Genomic DNA, 17,637 nt, shown 5'->3' on the forward strand with positions numbered 1-17,637 from the left:
AACCTAGACATTCCTGTATCAATTAGTTACCCCAGCCTCCCACTGCCATAATTTCAACTTGTTTCTTCCTTTCTCCTTCCAAAAATCTAAGGTCATATTTAAAACAAAATAACATAATAACAGCAAAAAAATATATATGGAGAGTTACAAGTTTACCTCCTAATTAGTGATACCTAAACCTTTGCTCTGACAGGAGACAAGATTTAAATTAGGGGAAATCTTAGTGACAGATTTTTTTTTTTTTTTAATGGTACTGGACCTTGCTCATGCTAGGTAAGTGCTCTACAACTGTGCCACAACCCAAATCCCTTTTCAATAGAGACAAGGTCTCACAAAGTTGCTCAGGCTGGTCTCCGACTTGTAATTCTCCTGACTCAGTCTCCTGAGTAGCTGAGATTACAGGAATGTAACATCATGATTGGTTCGTATCTTTCCCTTCTAATCACAAGATAACACCTCACTCTGTTTGATCAATTTGCCTTTCCTTCAGGTATACTATGGTGGTATTTGAAACTACAGCATTCATACTATTGTCATTTTTAGAATAGCTTCTTACTCTTATGACTATTTCTCCCTTTCTAATGCATAGTAGAGTTAAGCATTTTGTTTCCAATGTTCTTAGTGACTATCTTCATTAAAGTACTCACTATGTTTACACATTTATCTTCTATATTAGTGTCCTGAGGACAGGGAATATATATGTTATTCATCTTTAATTACCTGAGTTATTCATTTAGAATACCTCTTAGATGCAAGCCTTATTTATTCTCATTGCCAAGATCTGATTTCACATCTAACTTACTTCATACTGTGTGTTATCTTACACAGAAGTATTTTATGTTATGAATTTATATTTTCATTTCACTTAAACTGGTTGAACTTTCTTGCTATCTCTTTTTGGTATTGTGGTTAAGTGCCATTGGGTTCAATCCCCAATACAAAACAAATAAAACAAAAAAATCTTCCGGGTTGCTTATATCAAAACCAGTATAAATTAAATTCCTTTTTTTTTTTTTTTTTTTTTTAGTTGAAGCCAAGGCCTTAGACCGCTATGCTATATCCCCTATCTTCTTAAAATTTTGAGACAGGGTCTTATTAAATAACTCAGGCTGGCCAGGAACTTGTGATCCTCCCACCTCAGCTTCTTCAGTAGCTGGGATTATAGGCATGAGTCACAATGTCTAGCATAAAATTCTTAATATCATCTTTTGTTAGTCTTCATCTTTTGTCTGGGGCAAGGGTGGGGGGTGGGGTGGGGGAGCTAGAGGGATTCTTTTTTTTGAAGGGGTGCATTATAGTTGTACATAATGCTGTGATTTGTTTTTCTTTTTTAATATTTGTTTTTTAGTTATAGGTGAACATAATGTATTTATTTTACTTTATGTGGTGCTGAGGATGGAACCCAGTGCCTCACTCATACCAAGCAAGTGCTCTACCTCTGGAGCCACAACTCCAGCCCCGTGATTTGTTTTTAAATATTCATATATGCACACAATAATATAATTTGGCCAATGCCACTCCCCAGCACTTCTCACCTCCCCACCCCTGGTCCCTTTGAAAAAGGACTGGGGATGTAGCTCAGTAGTAAAGTAAGTGCCCCTGGGTTCAATCCCCAGTACCAAAAAAAAAAGTGCTGGGGATGCAGCTTAATGGTAAAGTAACCCTGTATTCCATCTCTAAGCATGTATTTATGTTTCTGTATATCTATCTAGCTACCACTCAATCAGGTAAGGAAGCAAGCAACGCGTTAATCTATGAATAGCAAAACAGACTACGGGGAGGTAGAAACTAGTTGGATGAAGCAGTTTACTAGGGGCAGGCCCTAGAAAGGTTTTTCTTTTCCAGATCCCTTCTTCTCTCTGCTTCTGGCTACTGTGAGCTGGGCAGCTTTCCTCCCCCATGCTCTTCTGCCATGTTTCTGCTTTGGAGCCAGCTGACCATGGACAGAATCTCCTGAAACACTGAACCAAAATAAATCTTTCCTCTTTTTAGTTGTTCTTGTCTAGCCTAAATTTTGTCACGGCTTTTTGAATAGTAGCTCTCAAAACTTCTGTTAATGCTTTGCACTCGTAAAATTATTGGGGATCCCGCAGGTTTTTGTATGTTGTAACTAATGATATTTACCATGTTAGAAGTTAAAACTTAGAAACTGTGTGAAAGTATATTATAATATAAAACATTTAAAATTTTAAACTCCAATATTTTCCAAACGAAAAAAAGCTTTTTGCTTTTCTTTTTAATGTATGGTTTAATAGAAGACAAATGTATCTATGACAACTTCTGCAATTTCTAGAAAACTACACTGTATACTCAAGTAAGTGCCAATAAAAGGAAAAAACTTAGATTTACATCATTGACATGACTATTTTAAGACAAACTTCTCTTTACAGAAATATGGAGAAAAGAATAAAAGTTAAACTGTAAGAAGCAAACAGATAAATTCAGAATTATGACATTCCTCAAAATAATTAATCTAAATTCTTCAGTGAATTAATGGCATACAGAAAATGAAGGTAACAGGCTAAAACACAACAAAATATCTTCTGTGAGCCTTGATGGAACCTATTTTAAAGATGAACTCTAAATAGATATCACTGAAACAATGGGAAAAATATCTGAATACATTTAGGGTATACGATCCAGAAATTAGTGTTAATTTTCTCTGGTATAATATGGGTATGTTAGAAGAGAACTGTATCTTTTTAGAGATGATGAAGTACATAACTGGTAAAATGAAATGATAAGCCCTAAACAACTAGATTTCAGGTTTTAACTGGATAGCTCAAAGAAATAATCTGTCAGCATACATGAACTATCATGGATAATTTAAACCATAGTAAGCTATTAATTAACATACAATTTAATAAATTAACATTTCTCTGAATCAAGCCATTCAGAGAAAAATCTGTGAACAAATTAATCTGACAAAGCACTAAGCTATGTATGCAGTAGGAGGGAATGAGAGCTCAGATGAATTAATACGGGATTGCAAAGTAGGTGATGAGAGTATGGTTTTAAAAATAAAGTATGTCGGGGGCTGGGGTCGTGGCTCAGTGGTAGAGTGCACAGCTAGCATGCATGAGGCACTGGGTTTGATCCTCAGCACCATGTAAGTGTAAAATAAAGATATTGTGTCCTCCTAAAAGTAAAAAATAAAATTGAAAAAAAAAAGTATGTCTCATAATAAAGTTTTAAGAGAATGCAAGGAGGAATAGAATAAATTGGTAGTTCTTTTATCTTTGCCCTCACATGCCTTGCACATACCTCAACACTTCCCCCTCCCAAAATCTTATTTGGTATACTTTGTACTACTGTTCCCTTTGGCATGGTTGAATGTTACGGAGCTTGTGTACCTTTAACAGTTAGAAAGACTTACACTGGTCACTCGACGGTAGATCTGTGCAGCATTTTGGCATTCCGAGTATGGATATTCAGATGTAGCCATCTCAAGCATGCACATCCCAAAAGCATAAACATCAACGGACTCATCATATTTCTCCTCATACATTTCAGGGGCCATGAACTCTGGAGTACCTTAAATTAAAAGAACGATTCAGACTCAATGCAAGCAGAAGGCGCAGTTGTTACTCACCAAGGGGAAGAAGCACTGGGGTTGACCTGTGAGAGAGAAGAAATTGGGAGAGGAAAAAGAGGAAGGACATCTTCTTAGTCAGTCTATTCCATCCAATATCTCATAGAAGATCTTCCACTGTAAGGCCTTTATAAGAAACTTAACAGAGTCAATAACTGATTATTTATGTATGGTTTAAAATGGATCCCTATAATTCAATGTCAGAGAGCACAGTCTTGGCTAAGAGATAAACTAATATAACATACAGAAAATAAATGGAAGGAAGTGGTAAGAAACTAGCAGGGAACAAAGCAGATATAATGGCTTCTACTTATATATGATGGATTAAAAAAGATTAAGTATTTGTCTGCCCCCTGCTGTACAGTAACTGTAAAGTGAACATTTACAGATAAGTCTCATGTCATTAACACTACACCTAATCATTTTCACTTTTAAAGGAGGCCTTGCAGTGAAAAACCAATGTTCAATACATTATTTTAAAGATAATAAAATAAAATGCAATTGATTATAAAGGTCACTCACTGGAGCCCTTTATTTCACATACTTACCATTAAACCTGCAGTATACAAACATACTGCAGATACAGGAAATAGAGTGAGGGACATCCTAGAGGAAAAAAAAAAAAAAACAACCCCAAATATATGCATGCACAAATACAGAACTCAAATACAGACTGGTTTATGGGCAAGAGTGTGTGATCCCACAGGACTAGGTTTTGCAATGCTTTTGAATAATTAAGTCTTCCATTAGGTAAAAACAAAGAAAATAAAAATTATCTTGGGCCAGGGATTTCTCGTGAAGATGGCAAAAAGGAAATCAGCTTCAAATAACTTTTTTCCATTCATCATGTTAATTATTATAAGAAAATGTAAAGATAGCATTTCAAATCCTAGTTACTAACATTCCAAGGAGCACACTGTTGTGAGCAAATTACATCAGTAATTTGCCTTTCCTATTAATACTTAGGATTCAACCTACTTAATAATCAGTTAATTTCTTTTTCACTATTATGCCCTTTTTGTGTGGTGTGAAGTAAAATGTCTGTGAAGGTTTCAAGTTAAATTATGATAATTGCTTCAGAGAGCTCAAAACATTTTTTTTTCAGTTATGACTAACACGTGATTAAAAGTTTGAAAGGATAGCCTTATTCTTTAGATCATTTATCCTCAAGAAGGAACAGTTTTTTCCCCCACAGAGCAATGTCTGCAAACATTTTTTATTATAACAACTAGGGGTAGGTGGACAGAAGGTGTTACTGCTGGTATTTTGTGGGTAAAAAGCAGAAGGATGCTGATAAATAATCCTAAAATGCACAAGACAGTTCCTTACAACAATTTTCCAGCCACAAATGTCCATAGTACTAAGGTTGAAAAATCTATTTTGGATACTTGTAATTTTGGAAGAGTGGAAGTTAGAAAATAATATATAAAATCAACTTTTCAGAATAAACTGTCATATTTTCATATATTTAAGTAAAGTTTTAAAAAGGCAGGTCTTTTCAAATACATACCCAATGTACATTTTTTATGTCAAACTATATTTCATTAACAAAGAAAGTGATATACTAAACATACTATATAAATAGTACACAAAATATTAAGTATCGAGAGAATGATTCAATAAGGTTGATACATGAGGTTTTGTCAACAAAAGTTCACCTTACTTCCCCCCCATGTAATTTACAAAACACGAATAATCTTAAAAATAATTATAAAAGCATAAATATACAGAACCCCACATCTCATAAGTAGAAATTATCACCTCCTAGGTTCAAGCTATAAATTTCTGAAGGTTTATTTCATGTCAGAAAAGTTCTGACAGGGTCAGGTGTCTAAACAGAAGTAATGTCAGAAGGCTAGACAGGCTCCAAGGTACACTTGAAACATACCTATCACACTCTTGGCAAAAGAAGCTCGCTTCAGAGTTGCCAGGCCAAGGTCTCCAATCTTAACTGAGCCTGTAGGGCCAGTGATAAAGATATTGTCACATTTAAGATCCCGGTGAATAATAGGTGGAGTTCGAGTGTGAAGAAACTGAAGTCCTTTAAGGATCTGCCGGCACCAGCTTCTTAGAACTTTGATCTTCATCACTTTAAACCTTTTCAGGTACCTGGAAAAGGAAAGTACACCAAAAAGGTTATCAATGATATGAGTGTTGCTTTGAAGAATTCCATTAAATTCTAGCATACTTGAGATGGGAATATCAAATTTAGAATATTAAGATTCAGTAACCTGATTAGCGATACTTTTAGAAAGGTTAAAGAGTTTGAAATAAAAATTCTATTAAAAAAACAGAAAAATAATTCTTCTAAGTACTTTTTCATCTGAACAGCTACAGTATTAGGTAACTAACTTTTTTGTAAACGAATAGGAGATCAAGTTGGCTGTATCAGCATTAGCAATAACCAACTATTTTAGAGAACAAAATATTTAATTAGCAGTTGGAAAGAAAATCTTAATAACAAAACACAAAAATGAATTCCTTAAAGTTAGTTCTGCATATTACAATGACTAAGAGGTAGAGTTCTACTTCTGGTAATGATGCAGCTCCTAATTGTTGTAAATGTATTCATAAATTCTAGTAAAAAGTATACAAAACAATGATTTGATGGTGTTGGAGAGCAATCAAACTCAGTCACAATTTGGAGGTGAATTCAATCAAGGATGAGGAAAAGCAATGCTTGAGATTCCTACTTTCTATACCTTTTCACTGGAGAGAAGGTCCCAGTATGACTATAAGGTCAGCTAAAATCCAGATAAGAAAAGACAGTTTAGGATCCTCAGCATCAAAGACATTGTTGTCCACCAGAACTCTGCCAGGACAGTCTGCTCAAGAAAGTATCCACTATCCAAGTCAATTTACATTTAAATGTAGAGTAACTAAAATAAAAAATTCTGTTTCTCAGTTTCAATAGCCACATTTCAAATACTCAAAAACCACATGTAACAATTGGTACACTTTTAGACAATGCATATATTAGGAAATTTCCATCACCTCAGAAAGTTCTATTGACAGTGGAAATCTTGAAAGGAGAAAATTCCAAAAAGTAGAAGCAGATTCTGCATATTCTCTCTGCCCAAATCTCTAGTTGACCTTTGAAATACGTATATTTGAGACATAGTCTATGCAACCCAGGCAACGCTAGCAGAAAGGAATAGAAATTTCTAATGCTACCCACTACAGATAAGATACAGTCTGGGGAATGCATTCTGATGCACATTTTATTGGAAACATAAAGGGGGAAAATGAAGAGCACTAATAATGTTAAACATACAAGATTAGATTTTCCTCTTACCATCTTTAAAATATATTAGACTACTTAAAGGAAAATCTCCAACACTTTGGGAGGGCCTATAAAATATGTAAGTGCATTATATGAAAATCACAGTATCAAGAACAAGAATCAAAAGGAATAAGAATAATGAATTGTGTAAAGATTTTTTTATATTTTACATGAAAATGTACAGTATGAACACTAAATTGTGAAGAGTTAAGAATATAAATGCAATCTCTACAGTAATAATTCAATTTTTGAAAAAAACCTGAAAAGCTACCAGTGGAACTAAACTGAAATTCTATTTCATTTGCAAGGAGTTATTACACTGACAAAAAGGGCTGTGGCTCAGCGGTACAGCACTCGCCTAGCATGTGTGAGGTGCTGGGTTCGATCCTCAGTATCACATTAAACAAACAAACAAACAAATAAATAAAGGTATTGTGTCCAACTACAACTAAAAAAAAATTTAAATTAAACTAAAAAAAACTAACAGAAGGTAGATTTTACAGATTAAAAATACATTAAAATATTATAAATACATATGCATCCAATATCAGAGCATCTAAACATAAAGCACATATTAATACACCTAAAGGGGGGGGGGAACCTTTAACAACATAGAAGAAAAATTTAACACCAAACTTTTCAGCAATAGACATAACATACAGGCAGAAAAATCAAAGAAACAGCAAAGTTAAACTTCACCTTAAGACCAGAGTACATATTCTCTTAAATAGCATGGAACATTCTCCAGGATACATCATATAGTAGGCCACACAAAAAAGTTTCAACTGTTTAAAAAAATTAAAATCCGAGTATTTCTTTCAACCACAATGCAGTAAAACTAGAACTCAAAAACAAAAAGAACTTTGGAAACTATATAAAAACATGGAAACTAACTTACTTCTGAACAATTAGTAGGTAGAAATTAAAATGAAAATTTTAAATGTCTTGAATAAACGAAAATGGACATAACATACCAAAATGTATCGGATGTAGCAAAAGCAGTACTAAGAGGTAAATTTATATAAATTCAATGCCTACATCAAAAATGCGGAAAGATCGCAAATTAAAAACCTATCAACATACCTCAAGGAACTAAACAAAACAAGAACCAAACCAAAAACAAGTAGAAGAAACTATGAAGAACAGAAATAAATGAATAAAGACAAAAAAATTAAAGATTAATAAAAAATTGTTTTGTTTTTTAAATATAAACCAGTTGGGTGTGCTGGTGCACATATAATCCTACTGACTTAGGAAGGCAAGAAAAAAGGATCTAAAGTTTGAGGGCAACTCCAGCAACTTAATGAGACTCTGTCTTTAAAATTAAAGGAGCTGAGGATATAATTTAGTGGTAGACTGTCCAGAGTTCAATCCCCAGTACTATCCAAATCAAAAAACAAAAATAAACCAAACTGATAAACTCTAGAGTGATTAAAAAAAAAAAAGACTAAACAACAGCAAAAGTCAGAACAAAAAGGAGTTATTACACTGACACAGTAATACAAAGGATCATGTGCTAGAGTTGTGTGGCTCAGTGGTAGCATGCTTGCCTAGCATATGTGAGGCCCTGGGTTCGATTCTCAGCACCGCATATAAATAAATAAAGGTCCATTGACAACTTAAAAAATATTTTAAAAAAACGCAAAGATCATAAAAGACTACTAGGAACACACAACAAATTTAATAACATAGACAAAATGGACAAATTCCTGTTGAATCATATACACTTTACCGAGACAGATCATGTTCAATTGGGATTCATCCCAGGGATTCAAGGACATGTCAACATACACAAATCAATAAACGTGATACACCAAATCAACAAAATGAAGGACAAAAACCATATGATCATCTCAGTAGATATAGAAAAGGCATTTGATAAAACTGACTTCCCTTCATATTTAAGAACTCTGAACAAATTAGGAATAGAAGCATTATACCTCAACCTAATAAGGGTTACATATAAAAAGTCCACACCTAACATCATATTGAATGGGGAAGAGCTGAAAACTTTCTAAGACCTGCAATAAGAGAAGGATGCCCACTTCCACTTTTATTCAACCTAGTATGGGAAATCCCAGATATGGAAACCAAACCAAAGAAAGAAAAAGAGTATCCAAATTGAAAAGGAAGAAGTCAGATTGTCATTATTTGCAGATGGCATGATCTTAGACCTAGAAAGCCCCAAAGACTCTAAAAGAAACCATTAAAACTAATAAATGAATTTGGCAAAGTTGCAGAAAACAATCAACATATTAAAAAAAATCAGCATTTTTATACACAAACACTGAATTATCTGAAAAAAAAATTCAACAACGTAATTTCACTTACAATTACTACAAAAACAAAGCCTTGAAATCTGATATAGCCAAAGAAGTGACAACAAAACTACACACTGAAAACTACAAAGCACTGATGAAAGAAACTGAAGAGACAACACAAAATATTGGAAAAACACCCCTTGTTCCTGAATTGGAAATATCAACTTTGTTAAAATGTCCATATACTCAAAGCAATCACTATATTATACCATCACTATCAAAATATCAATGATATTTTTCAAAGAACTAGGGAAAAAAATCCTAAAATTTTATGTAAACACACACACACCCTCTGAAGAGCCAAAGCAATCTAGAGCAAAGAGAACAAAGCAGGGGGCATTATACTACGTGACTTCAAAACATATTATAAAGGTACAATCATCAAAACAGCATGCTACTGGTATAAATATAGACACACAGAACAATGGAAGAGAAATAGCCTAAAAGAAAACCCACACATCTATAGCCAAGTTATTTTTGACAAAGTGCTAAGAACAAGCACTGGAGAAAGTACAGTCTTAAGTAAAAATTGCTGGGAAAATTGGATATCCACACACAGAAGAATAAAATTAAGGGGGCTGGAGCTGTGGCCTAGTGGCAGAGCACTTGCCTGCCATGTGTGAGGTCCTGGGTTCAATCCATAGTACCTCATATAAATAAACTCAAAATGATTAAAGACTTATATGTAAGACCTGAAACCATGAAATCACTAGAAGAAAAACACAGATGATACATCAAACAAAAGCTTTTGCACAGCAAAGGTAATAATCAACAAAATAAATAGGAAACCTACAGAATGGGAAAAGATATTGCAAACTATAGATCTGATAAGGGTTTAATTTCCAACTATTTGAGAAATTAACACAATAACCCCCCCCCCACTCCCGGCGCAAAGATTCTGATTAAAATATAGGCAACTGCCAGTGGATAAGACAAAGGGAAATGAAGAGAAGAGGAATAGAATATCAAAGACAGTAGAATGAACTGGACATAACTTCCTATGTTCATATTTGAATATCGACTAGTATAACTCCACATCATGTACAACTGCAAGAATGAGATCTTATTTAGAATAAGTCATACTCCATGTATGTATGTCAAAATACACTCTACTGTAACGTATATCTAAAAAGGACAAATTTAAAAAAAGGGGGGGAATTGCCAGGCAGGGCAGCGCACGCCTATGATCCTAACAGATTCAGGAGGCTGAGGCAGGAGTATCACAAGTTCAAGGCCAGTCTCAGAAACTTAGTGAGGCCCTAAGTAACTTAGTAAGGACCTGTCTCCAATAAAAAACAAAAAGAACAGGGAGGGTAGCCCAGTGGTAAGGTGTCCTGGGTCCAATTCCCAGTAACCACCCCTCGCCCCCGGAAAAAGCAATAAACTTATTCAGGCATTTCTCAAAAGACATACAAATAGTCAACAGCTATTTGAAAAAATATTCAATATTGCCAGGCACTGTGGTGCACACCTGTAATTCCAGTGACGCAGGCGGTTGACACAGGAGAATCACAAGTTTGAGGCCAGCCTCAGGGCCTTATCAAGAACCTCAACAATTTAGTGAGACACTGTCTCAAAATAAAAAATAAAAAGAACTGGAAATGTAGTTCAGGGGTCAAGTGCCCTTAAGTTCAATCCCCAATATCCAACAAACCAACAAAAACACCTTAGTATTGTTAATCAGTAGGGGAGTACAAATCAAAACCACAATGAGGTATCACCTTGCTCAAGTTAGAGTGGCTATTATCAAAAAGACAAAAGACCAAATGCAGGCAAGTATGTGAATAAGAGAGACTCCTTATATACTGTTGGTAGAAGTGTAAATTAGTAGAATCAGAATGGCAAACACTAAGGTGGTTACTCAAGAAAAGAAAAAGAAAAAAAAGAAAGTAGAGTATTTGCCTATCATGAGTGAGGCACTGGGTTCGATCCTCAGCACCCACAAATAAATATTTTTTTTAAAAAGTGGGGGGCTGGGGTTGTGGCTCAGTGGTAGAGCGCTCGCCTAGCATGTGTGAGTTTGAGTCTCAGCACCACATAAAGATAAATAAATAAAGGTATTGTCCATCTACAACTAAAAAATTTTTTTAAAAAAAGTGGATAGAGGAATTGAACATTTTTCTGAAGATATAAAAATGGCCAATAAGCCTAAAAAGAGTGAAACAACATTATCAGGGAAATTCAAATCAAATCCATAAAGAGATCTAATAAGACAGCCATTAAAAACAAAAACCAAGTTTGGTAGTTTCTCAAAAAGTTAAACCAGGGCTCAGGGTATAGCTCAGTGGTAGAGAATGAGGCCAAGGGTTCAATTTCTAGCAGCGCAAAAAAAAAAAAAGTTAAAACTTAGAATTCACAATATGACTCAGCAATTCCACTCCTAGGCATATATTCCAAAGAGCTGATGGCATGTATACCATAGCAGCACTATTCATAACAGCCAAAGGTAGAAACATCCCCAGTGTGAATCAGCCAATGAATAGACAAAATGAGGAATTTCTATGCAGTGGAATATTAGTCATAAAAGAAAATGAAGTATTGACACATGCTATAACATAATGATCCTCCAAAACATGATTAGAAGTCATCAATATAAATCATTGCCTTCTCAAATATTGCTTTTTCTCATTCCTTAAAATGATAATTAAACCTAATAGGCATTTTCAATCCACATCTCATTCTCTTTTTCTGCTTTCTGTTGCATTCGGATTTCTGTTACTCTTATTTACTGTTGCTTTTTACTGTTTACTAATTTACTGTTGCTAAACCCTGAATTTTTAATTTTAATGATTTTTTTCTTATTTTAGAAGTTCTTCTGATCTTTTTCAATTATGTTTGTCCTCCCCCCGCTTTAATGAAATCCTTATGTGGCTTCTATGCCTTCTTTTTATTATCTCCTTATGGCTTCCATGCCTTCTTTTTATACTTTATATACTTTCATATATCTTCACTGACATCCTTATATAAATACTTATTATATCATTACTTTTATTCTTGTCCATGGTATCTTTAATTGCTGCAATGCTACTCTATCATTCTGTATGTTCATCTTTATTGGTGTGATTTATACTTTTATTGTGAGATCATTTTCTTTGGAAACTGTTTTGTCCATGGATGGTGGGACCAGTGAACTATGAAAATGAACCTGGGAGGTTTTTTGTGTTCTGGATCAATATGATATGCATTCCTTGGCTGGGGTTTCCTGCACCAGCCAGGTACTATAAGCATATCATAGAACCATTTACATATGAAGTGGTAGAATATATAATAACTCAAATATTGGTAGCATGCAGAGAGGCAAATGGGGAAAAAATACAAATTTTTATTTTTCATAGACTCCCCTCTTATCCACAGTCTTGGGCAAAGGGACAAAATTCTTTGTAGTTTTCACTGGCTGAGTTCTCCTTTTTGTGTATTAGTGAGTTTAGAGTTTTTGTTTGTTTGTTTTTGACACAGGCTAAGTTCCAGCTCCCTTCTCTACTGATTTCTAAGACTTTTTGTCCTTAAATGGACATTAAAACCATAGTAAAACTCCTTAAGCATCAATGTCTGGTATGAAATCCCAATAGACCGCTGAGACATCAGCTTCTGATTTGGCTCTGAGTTATCTTCTCTTTGCTTTTTATCTGGAGGTTACCCTTTCCTTTTGAAGCTTGGGGTATGTATTGAAACAGCATATATATATTATATTTTACATTTTAGTTTATTGGTGGAGGTCATCCATTCCACAGGTGCTCAGCTCAATGCATTACCCCAAGTGTCTCAACATGGTGTTTTAAACAAGTAAACCATTGTTGGGTACTCTTAAGCATGCCTTATATTCTATCATTGAATAGGCATCTATATCAGTGAAAAGAATCTCAAGATATAGACATACATACAATTACTCCACTATTTGTGTGTGTGTGTGTGTGTGTGTGTACCAGAGATTAAACTCAGGGGCACTTGACCATTGAGACACCCCACCCTCCCAGCCCTTTTTTGTATTTTATCTAGAGTTAGGGTCTGAGTTGCTTAGCACCTCACTTTTGCTGAGGCTGGCTTTGAACTTGCAATTCCCCTGCCTCAGCCTCCTGAGCTGTTGGCATTACAAGAGTATGCCACTGCACCCAGCCACTGTTCTTAATTCATTCAAATATTTATCAAGTTTTAGATCCAATGTTAGGTGATACAGTCCAGTGGAAGAAAGAGTTATGTGATTAACAAGAAGTCTGGATGAGTAGGAAAAAGATGTTGCCATAAAACAAAAGTCAGAGAAGTTGGTTGAAGATATTAAGAATTTTCAGGGGGAGAAAATCTGTTTGGCTTTTCAGCATATTAATCTAGAGTATTCAAGGCCACATGCAAGTAACCATAAAAGATGATATAAACTGTGTTTCAAAGATCTAGAATTGGAACTGGGGTTGTGGCTCAGTAGTAGAACGCTTGCCTGGCATGTGTGAGGCACTGGGTTCGATTCTCAGCACCACATATAAATAAATGAACAAAATAAAGTCCAATAAAAAAAAAAAGATCTGGAATTAATCAGTTCAGTAGTACTAACTAAAAAGTAATACAAGATATGTGTGTGTGTATATATATATAAATCCAGTTTCTCTATAACAAACTAATACCACATAATTTACAATATGATCCTCAGTACAAATAGATTAAGAGACCAACTCTTACCTAAAGTTATTTGCAATGGGTAACAGGGAATTTTGCATGCTGTTTCCCTGTGAGGGATGACAGGTCTAGCTATTCTGCCTTTAATTTCTGACACTACCAGACATCAAATTAAAAGTAATCTTGAGTGATATTGCATAGTATAATTTTCAGCTGATATAACAGTTGCATAGCTGTAGCAAAAAAAAGAAAAAAAAAAACAAAACAGTATGAAAGTGATTTTTAAATGTGGGCCTTTGTAGCCAGGCATGGTGCACGCCTGTAATCCCAGTGGCTTGGGAGGCTGAGACAGGAGGATCACAAGTTAAAGCCAGCCTCAGCAAAAGTGAGGTGCTAAGCAACTCAGTGAGACCCTGTCTCTAACTAAAATACAAAATAAGGCTGGGGATGTGGCTCAGTGGTTGAGTGTCCCTGAGTTCAATCCCCAGTACTCAAAAGGTAGGGGGCAGGGCACTTCTCCAATAAATTTCATTCTCATTTTAACCACTAGAGGGCTATCTTAACATCTGATTTCTGGCACCTTAGTTTTAGAAACACCATCAATGACTTAAAATAACTAGGTTTATTCTGCAATAACTTCTCATTTCAATAGTTACCAATAAGTAATTATCAATTCACTTTTATATATCATAGAACTCTGTGGATACAAAATATGCAAGTATAATAATGTTTGAAAGGATTGTTCCTTCCTTAATATAAGGACTAAAATAAGAAAAATCAAATCCTCTCACACATCTTGGTCAACTTTTATAATACTGATGGACTTACGTTTTAAGTGTTCCAGATGTCATAAGCTCAGTCACCAAAACAATGCACTTCTTTCCTTTTACTGTGGATTCCCAGGAATCATAGAATCGAACAATATTGGGATGCTGAAGACCCTTTAACATTTCAGCCTCTTCTTTAAATCTCTGCCTTTCAGATTTTGTTAACTTTCGATCCTAAAATCAAAAAACAAAACAGAATGTAGTTTAAAATGATAAAACAAACACATGTCACAGAGTTAAATGCTAAGTATGTGCTAAATCTTGATCAACAGCATTAAAATAAAACAGAAACACTAACATTACTAATAACAGTTATTAGTCTGTCTTAACAGTAAGAGAACAACTGGGCAGGGCAATGCAGGCCTATAAAGCCACGGGCCTCATAGTAGGCTGAGGCAGGAGAATCAGTCAGCCTCAACAATTTAGCAATGCCCTCAGCAACTTAGACCCTGTTTCTAAATGAAAATACAAAGAAGGGTTGGGAAAGTGGCTCACTGGTTAAGTGCCTCTAGGTTCAATAAGGTTAAGGTGTGCTTAAGAAAATTTTGGATTATAAAGTCATGCTTGAGATTATTTTAGTGTCTCTACTGTTAATTTGTGCCTTGGACACAATCTCATCTTATAAGGTACAGTTAACTTTTAATTTTCAAAATTGGTTGTCAATTGCTAGAGACAATCAATTTAATGACATGGAGGGGTGTAGGTTTTAGAGACAGATTCAAATAAAAATAACAGTTCTATCTTTGCATTAATTAGAATTTTCTTTATGAATATATAACATCACTCACAGAATTATTGTGAAACTTACGGAAACTCACAGGTATGCTTTCATCAGATGTTTAAAGTACCTGATACTTCACAGGAATAATTTCTTAGATAAAGTAGGAGAAAATCACATTTAATTTATTTGTCCCTTGACAAACTAAATTGTTCTGAGAATTAAAATTGAAACTCTGTCTTAGCATACATAAAATAATGTCTGTTGTATTGTTAAATAATCCAACATTATAGATTTAGCTTAAAGACCCCTCTGTGAGTAGCTTGCCCTCCTTATTCCTACTCTTTACCCTTGTATTACCACTATCCTGAATTAAGCCATCTGGGGTTTTATATATCATATGATACACCTGAATATATCATAATTTGTGTAATCACTGAGGAATCTTATTTGTTGCTAATACTGCAACAATGTTGCAACATTAATTTTCTTGAGCATGTATATATAACTGTCCATAGAATATGTTTCTTTCTTTTCTTTTTCAGCTGTAGATAGACACAATACCTTTATTTTACTTATCTTTATGCAGTACTGAGGATCAAACCCAGGGCCTCGCACAAGCTAGGCAAGTGCTCTACTACTGAGCTACAACCCCAAGGTCTTACAATAGTATTTCTTAATGTGTAGTCCACAGATTCATTTAAAGTAGGCTCATAAACTTGTATGAAAATAAATCTTTATTTTTTAATCTTGAATTAAAATTTAACATACCCTGTAATTACAAATGTAAACAACTAATGACATTCAGCATGACCTGTGAATTTTGTCACCAACAGACCTAGATATTTTCATGTCACATAACAAATGGTTACAGATTGTTCAAAAATCATGCATTAATTTGTTCAAAAACCATTAATTTGAAATGATAGTTATTAGACTTACTACTGGATCTCACCATGCATTAAATGACTGCTGTGTCATAACTTTTTAAAAACTTTGATAACTTTTAATACAGTTTCCTTTGTAATCCTATATTTCTGCTGTCTGAATGGTTCATATTGAAATGCTAACCCCAAAGATGATAGGAGGGGCTTAGTGACCTCATCAAGAGCCCTTAAGGGAGCCAGTTAATCCCATAGCTCCTTTTGCCATGAGAGAGTGCAGCAAAAGGCAGCATCCAAAAGCAGAGACACACTGAACAGGCTGGTGCCTTGATCGTGAACTTCTTAGGCTCCAGAATGTAAGAAATAGACTTCCAGTATTTACAAATTGACCCTATCCAAAGTATTTTATTACAGCAGCCTGAATGGACTAAAACATACTTCTGGTATGGAATACTCAACAACTTGATAGTATTAGGGATTAACTTTTTTGTCAATCTGATGAGTGTAAAATTATATCCTGCTGTCATTGTTGAGCAATCTTGTTTTCTTTCCAAACTACTTAGGATTCCTCTTCTGTGAGCTGCCCACAGAAGACAAATTTCAAGTTTCTTTATCTGATTTGTAAAAGTTCTTCATTTATTCTGACACCAATCTTTTATTGGTTTTATGAATTACAAATATCTTTTCTCAATTTGTGGTTTGTATTTTCACCTTGCTTATTGATGTCTTTTGACTTGCAGACAGACTGAATTAAAGTTACATTAAAACATCTTTTACTATGTGGGAGGTGGGTTGTGTCATCAGTTCTAAACATTGAGGCCATGATTTTTCTTCTTTTCCTTTTTAAAATATCAGTTCGTTTTGTTTGCCATATTTGGGGGATCTACTTGTTGAGGAATCTATTTCACTAGGTAAAAGAGGGATTGGTTGTTACTTTTTTCTATATCATCAACCAATCCCCCGACCCTGACCCAATGAACAATTCTTCGTCTCCTGGCCACCACCAGTTTCCCAAATTAAGTACAGTTTTATTTCTGGACTCTACATTCTATTTCAATGGTCTGTCTGTTCCGAGCTTTAAAATACTGTAGCCCTAGTAAGACAATTTCTGCTGTATCCTCTCCAATATAATCTTTGAAATTATCTTGGCTATTTTCCCATGAGGGAGAGTTAACTTTTAAAATATGGAAATTACAGTGTAAGTCAATTAAAACCACTGGAATATGCTGGGTACAGTGGTGTGTGCCTATAGTCCCAGTTATTAGGAAAGCCAAAGTGGGAGAATTGCTTCAGGAGTTCAAGATCAGTTTGGGCTTGTTTCATTGAGACACCATTGTCTCGATGAAATAAAAACAAACCCTATCAGAATATTATTAAGAGTTTTAACTTAAAGTATGTTACTTGGAA

At 34.7% G+C, this 17,637-nt stretch overlaps 2 protein-coding genes across 37 annotated transcripts in view; both read right to left on the reverse strand.

Annotated features, from left to right (window-relative positions):
• Erc1 (ELKS/RAB6-interacting/CAST family member 1) overlaps window positions 1-17,637 on the reverse strand; it is a 1,605,700-nt gene that overhangs the window by 742,917 nt on the left and 845,146 nt on the right. The gene's annotated exons all lie outside the window — the stretch shown is intronic.
• Window positions 1-17,637, reverse strand: part of Wnk1 (WNK lysine deficient protein kinase 1) — a 132,411-nt gene that overhangs the window by 69,238 nt on the left and 45,536 nt on the right. For all 17 annotated transcript variants that reach the window (XM_048787495.1, XM_048787494.1, XM_048787483.1 and 14 more), the window contains exons 2-4: window positions 14,630-14,802; window positions 5,481-5,701; window positions 3,377-3,534 (exon numbers count right to left, since the gene is read on the reverse strand). In XM_048787495.1, coding sequence (XP_048643452.1) covers window positions 3,377-3,534; window positions 5,481-5,701; window positions 14,630-14,802 — 552 coding nt within the window. The remainder of the gene's footprint in view (window positions 1-3,376; window positions 3,535-5,480; window positions 5,702-14,629; window positions 14,803-17,637) is intronic.

The sequence above is a fragment of the Marmota marmota genome, unplaced genomic scaffold, assembly GCF_001458135.2.
Source record: "Marmota marmota marmota unplaced genomic scaffold, marMar, whole genome shotgun sequence".
In the NCBI taxonomy this organism is placed as follows: domain Eukaryota; kingdom Metazoa; phylum Chordata; class Mammalia; order Rodentia; family Sciuridae; genus Marmota; species Marmota marmota.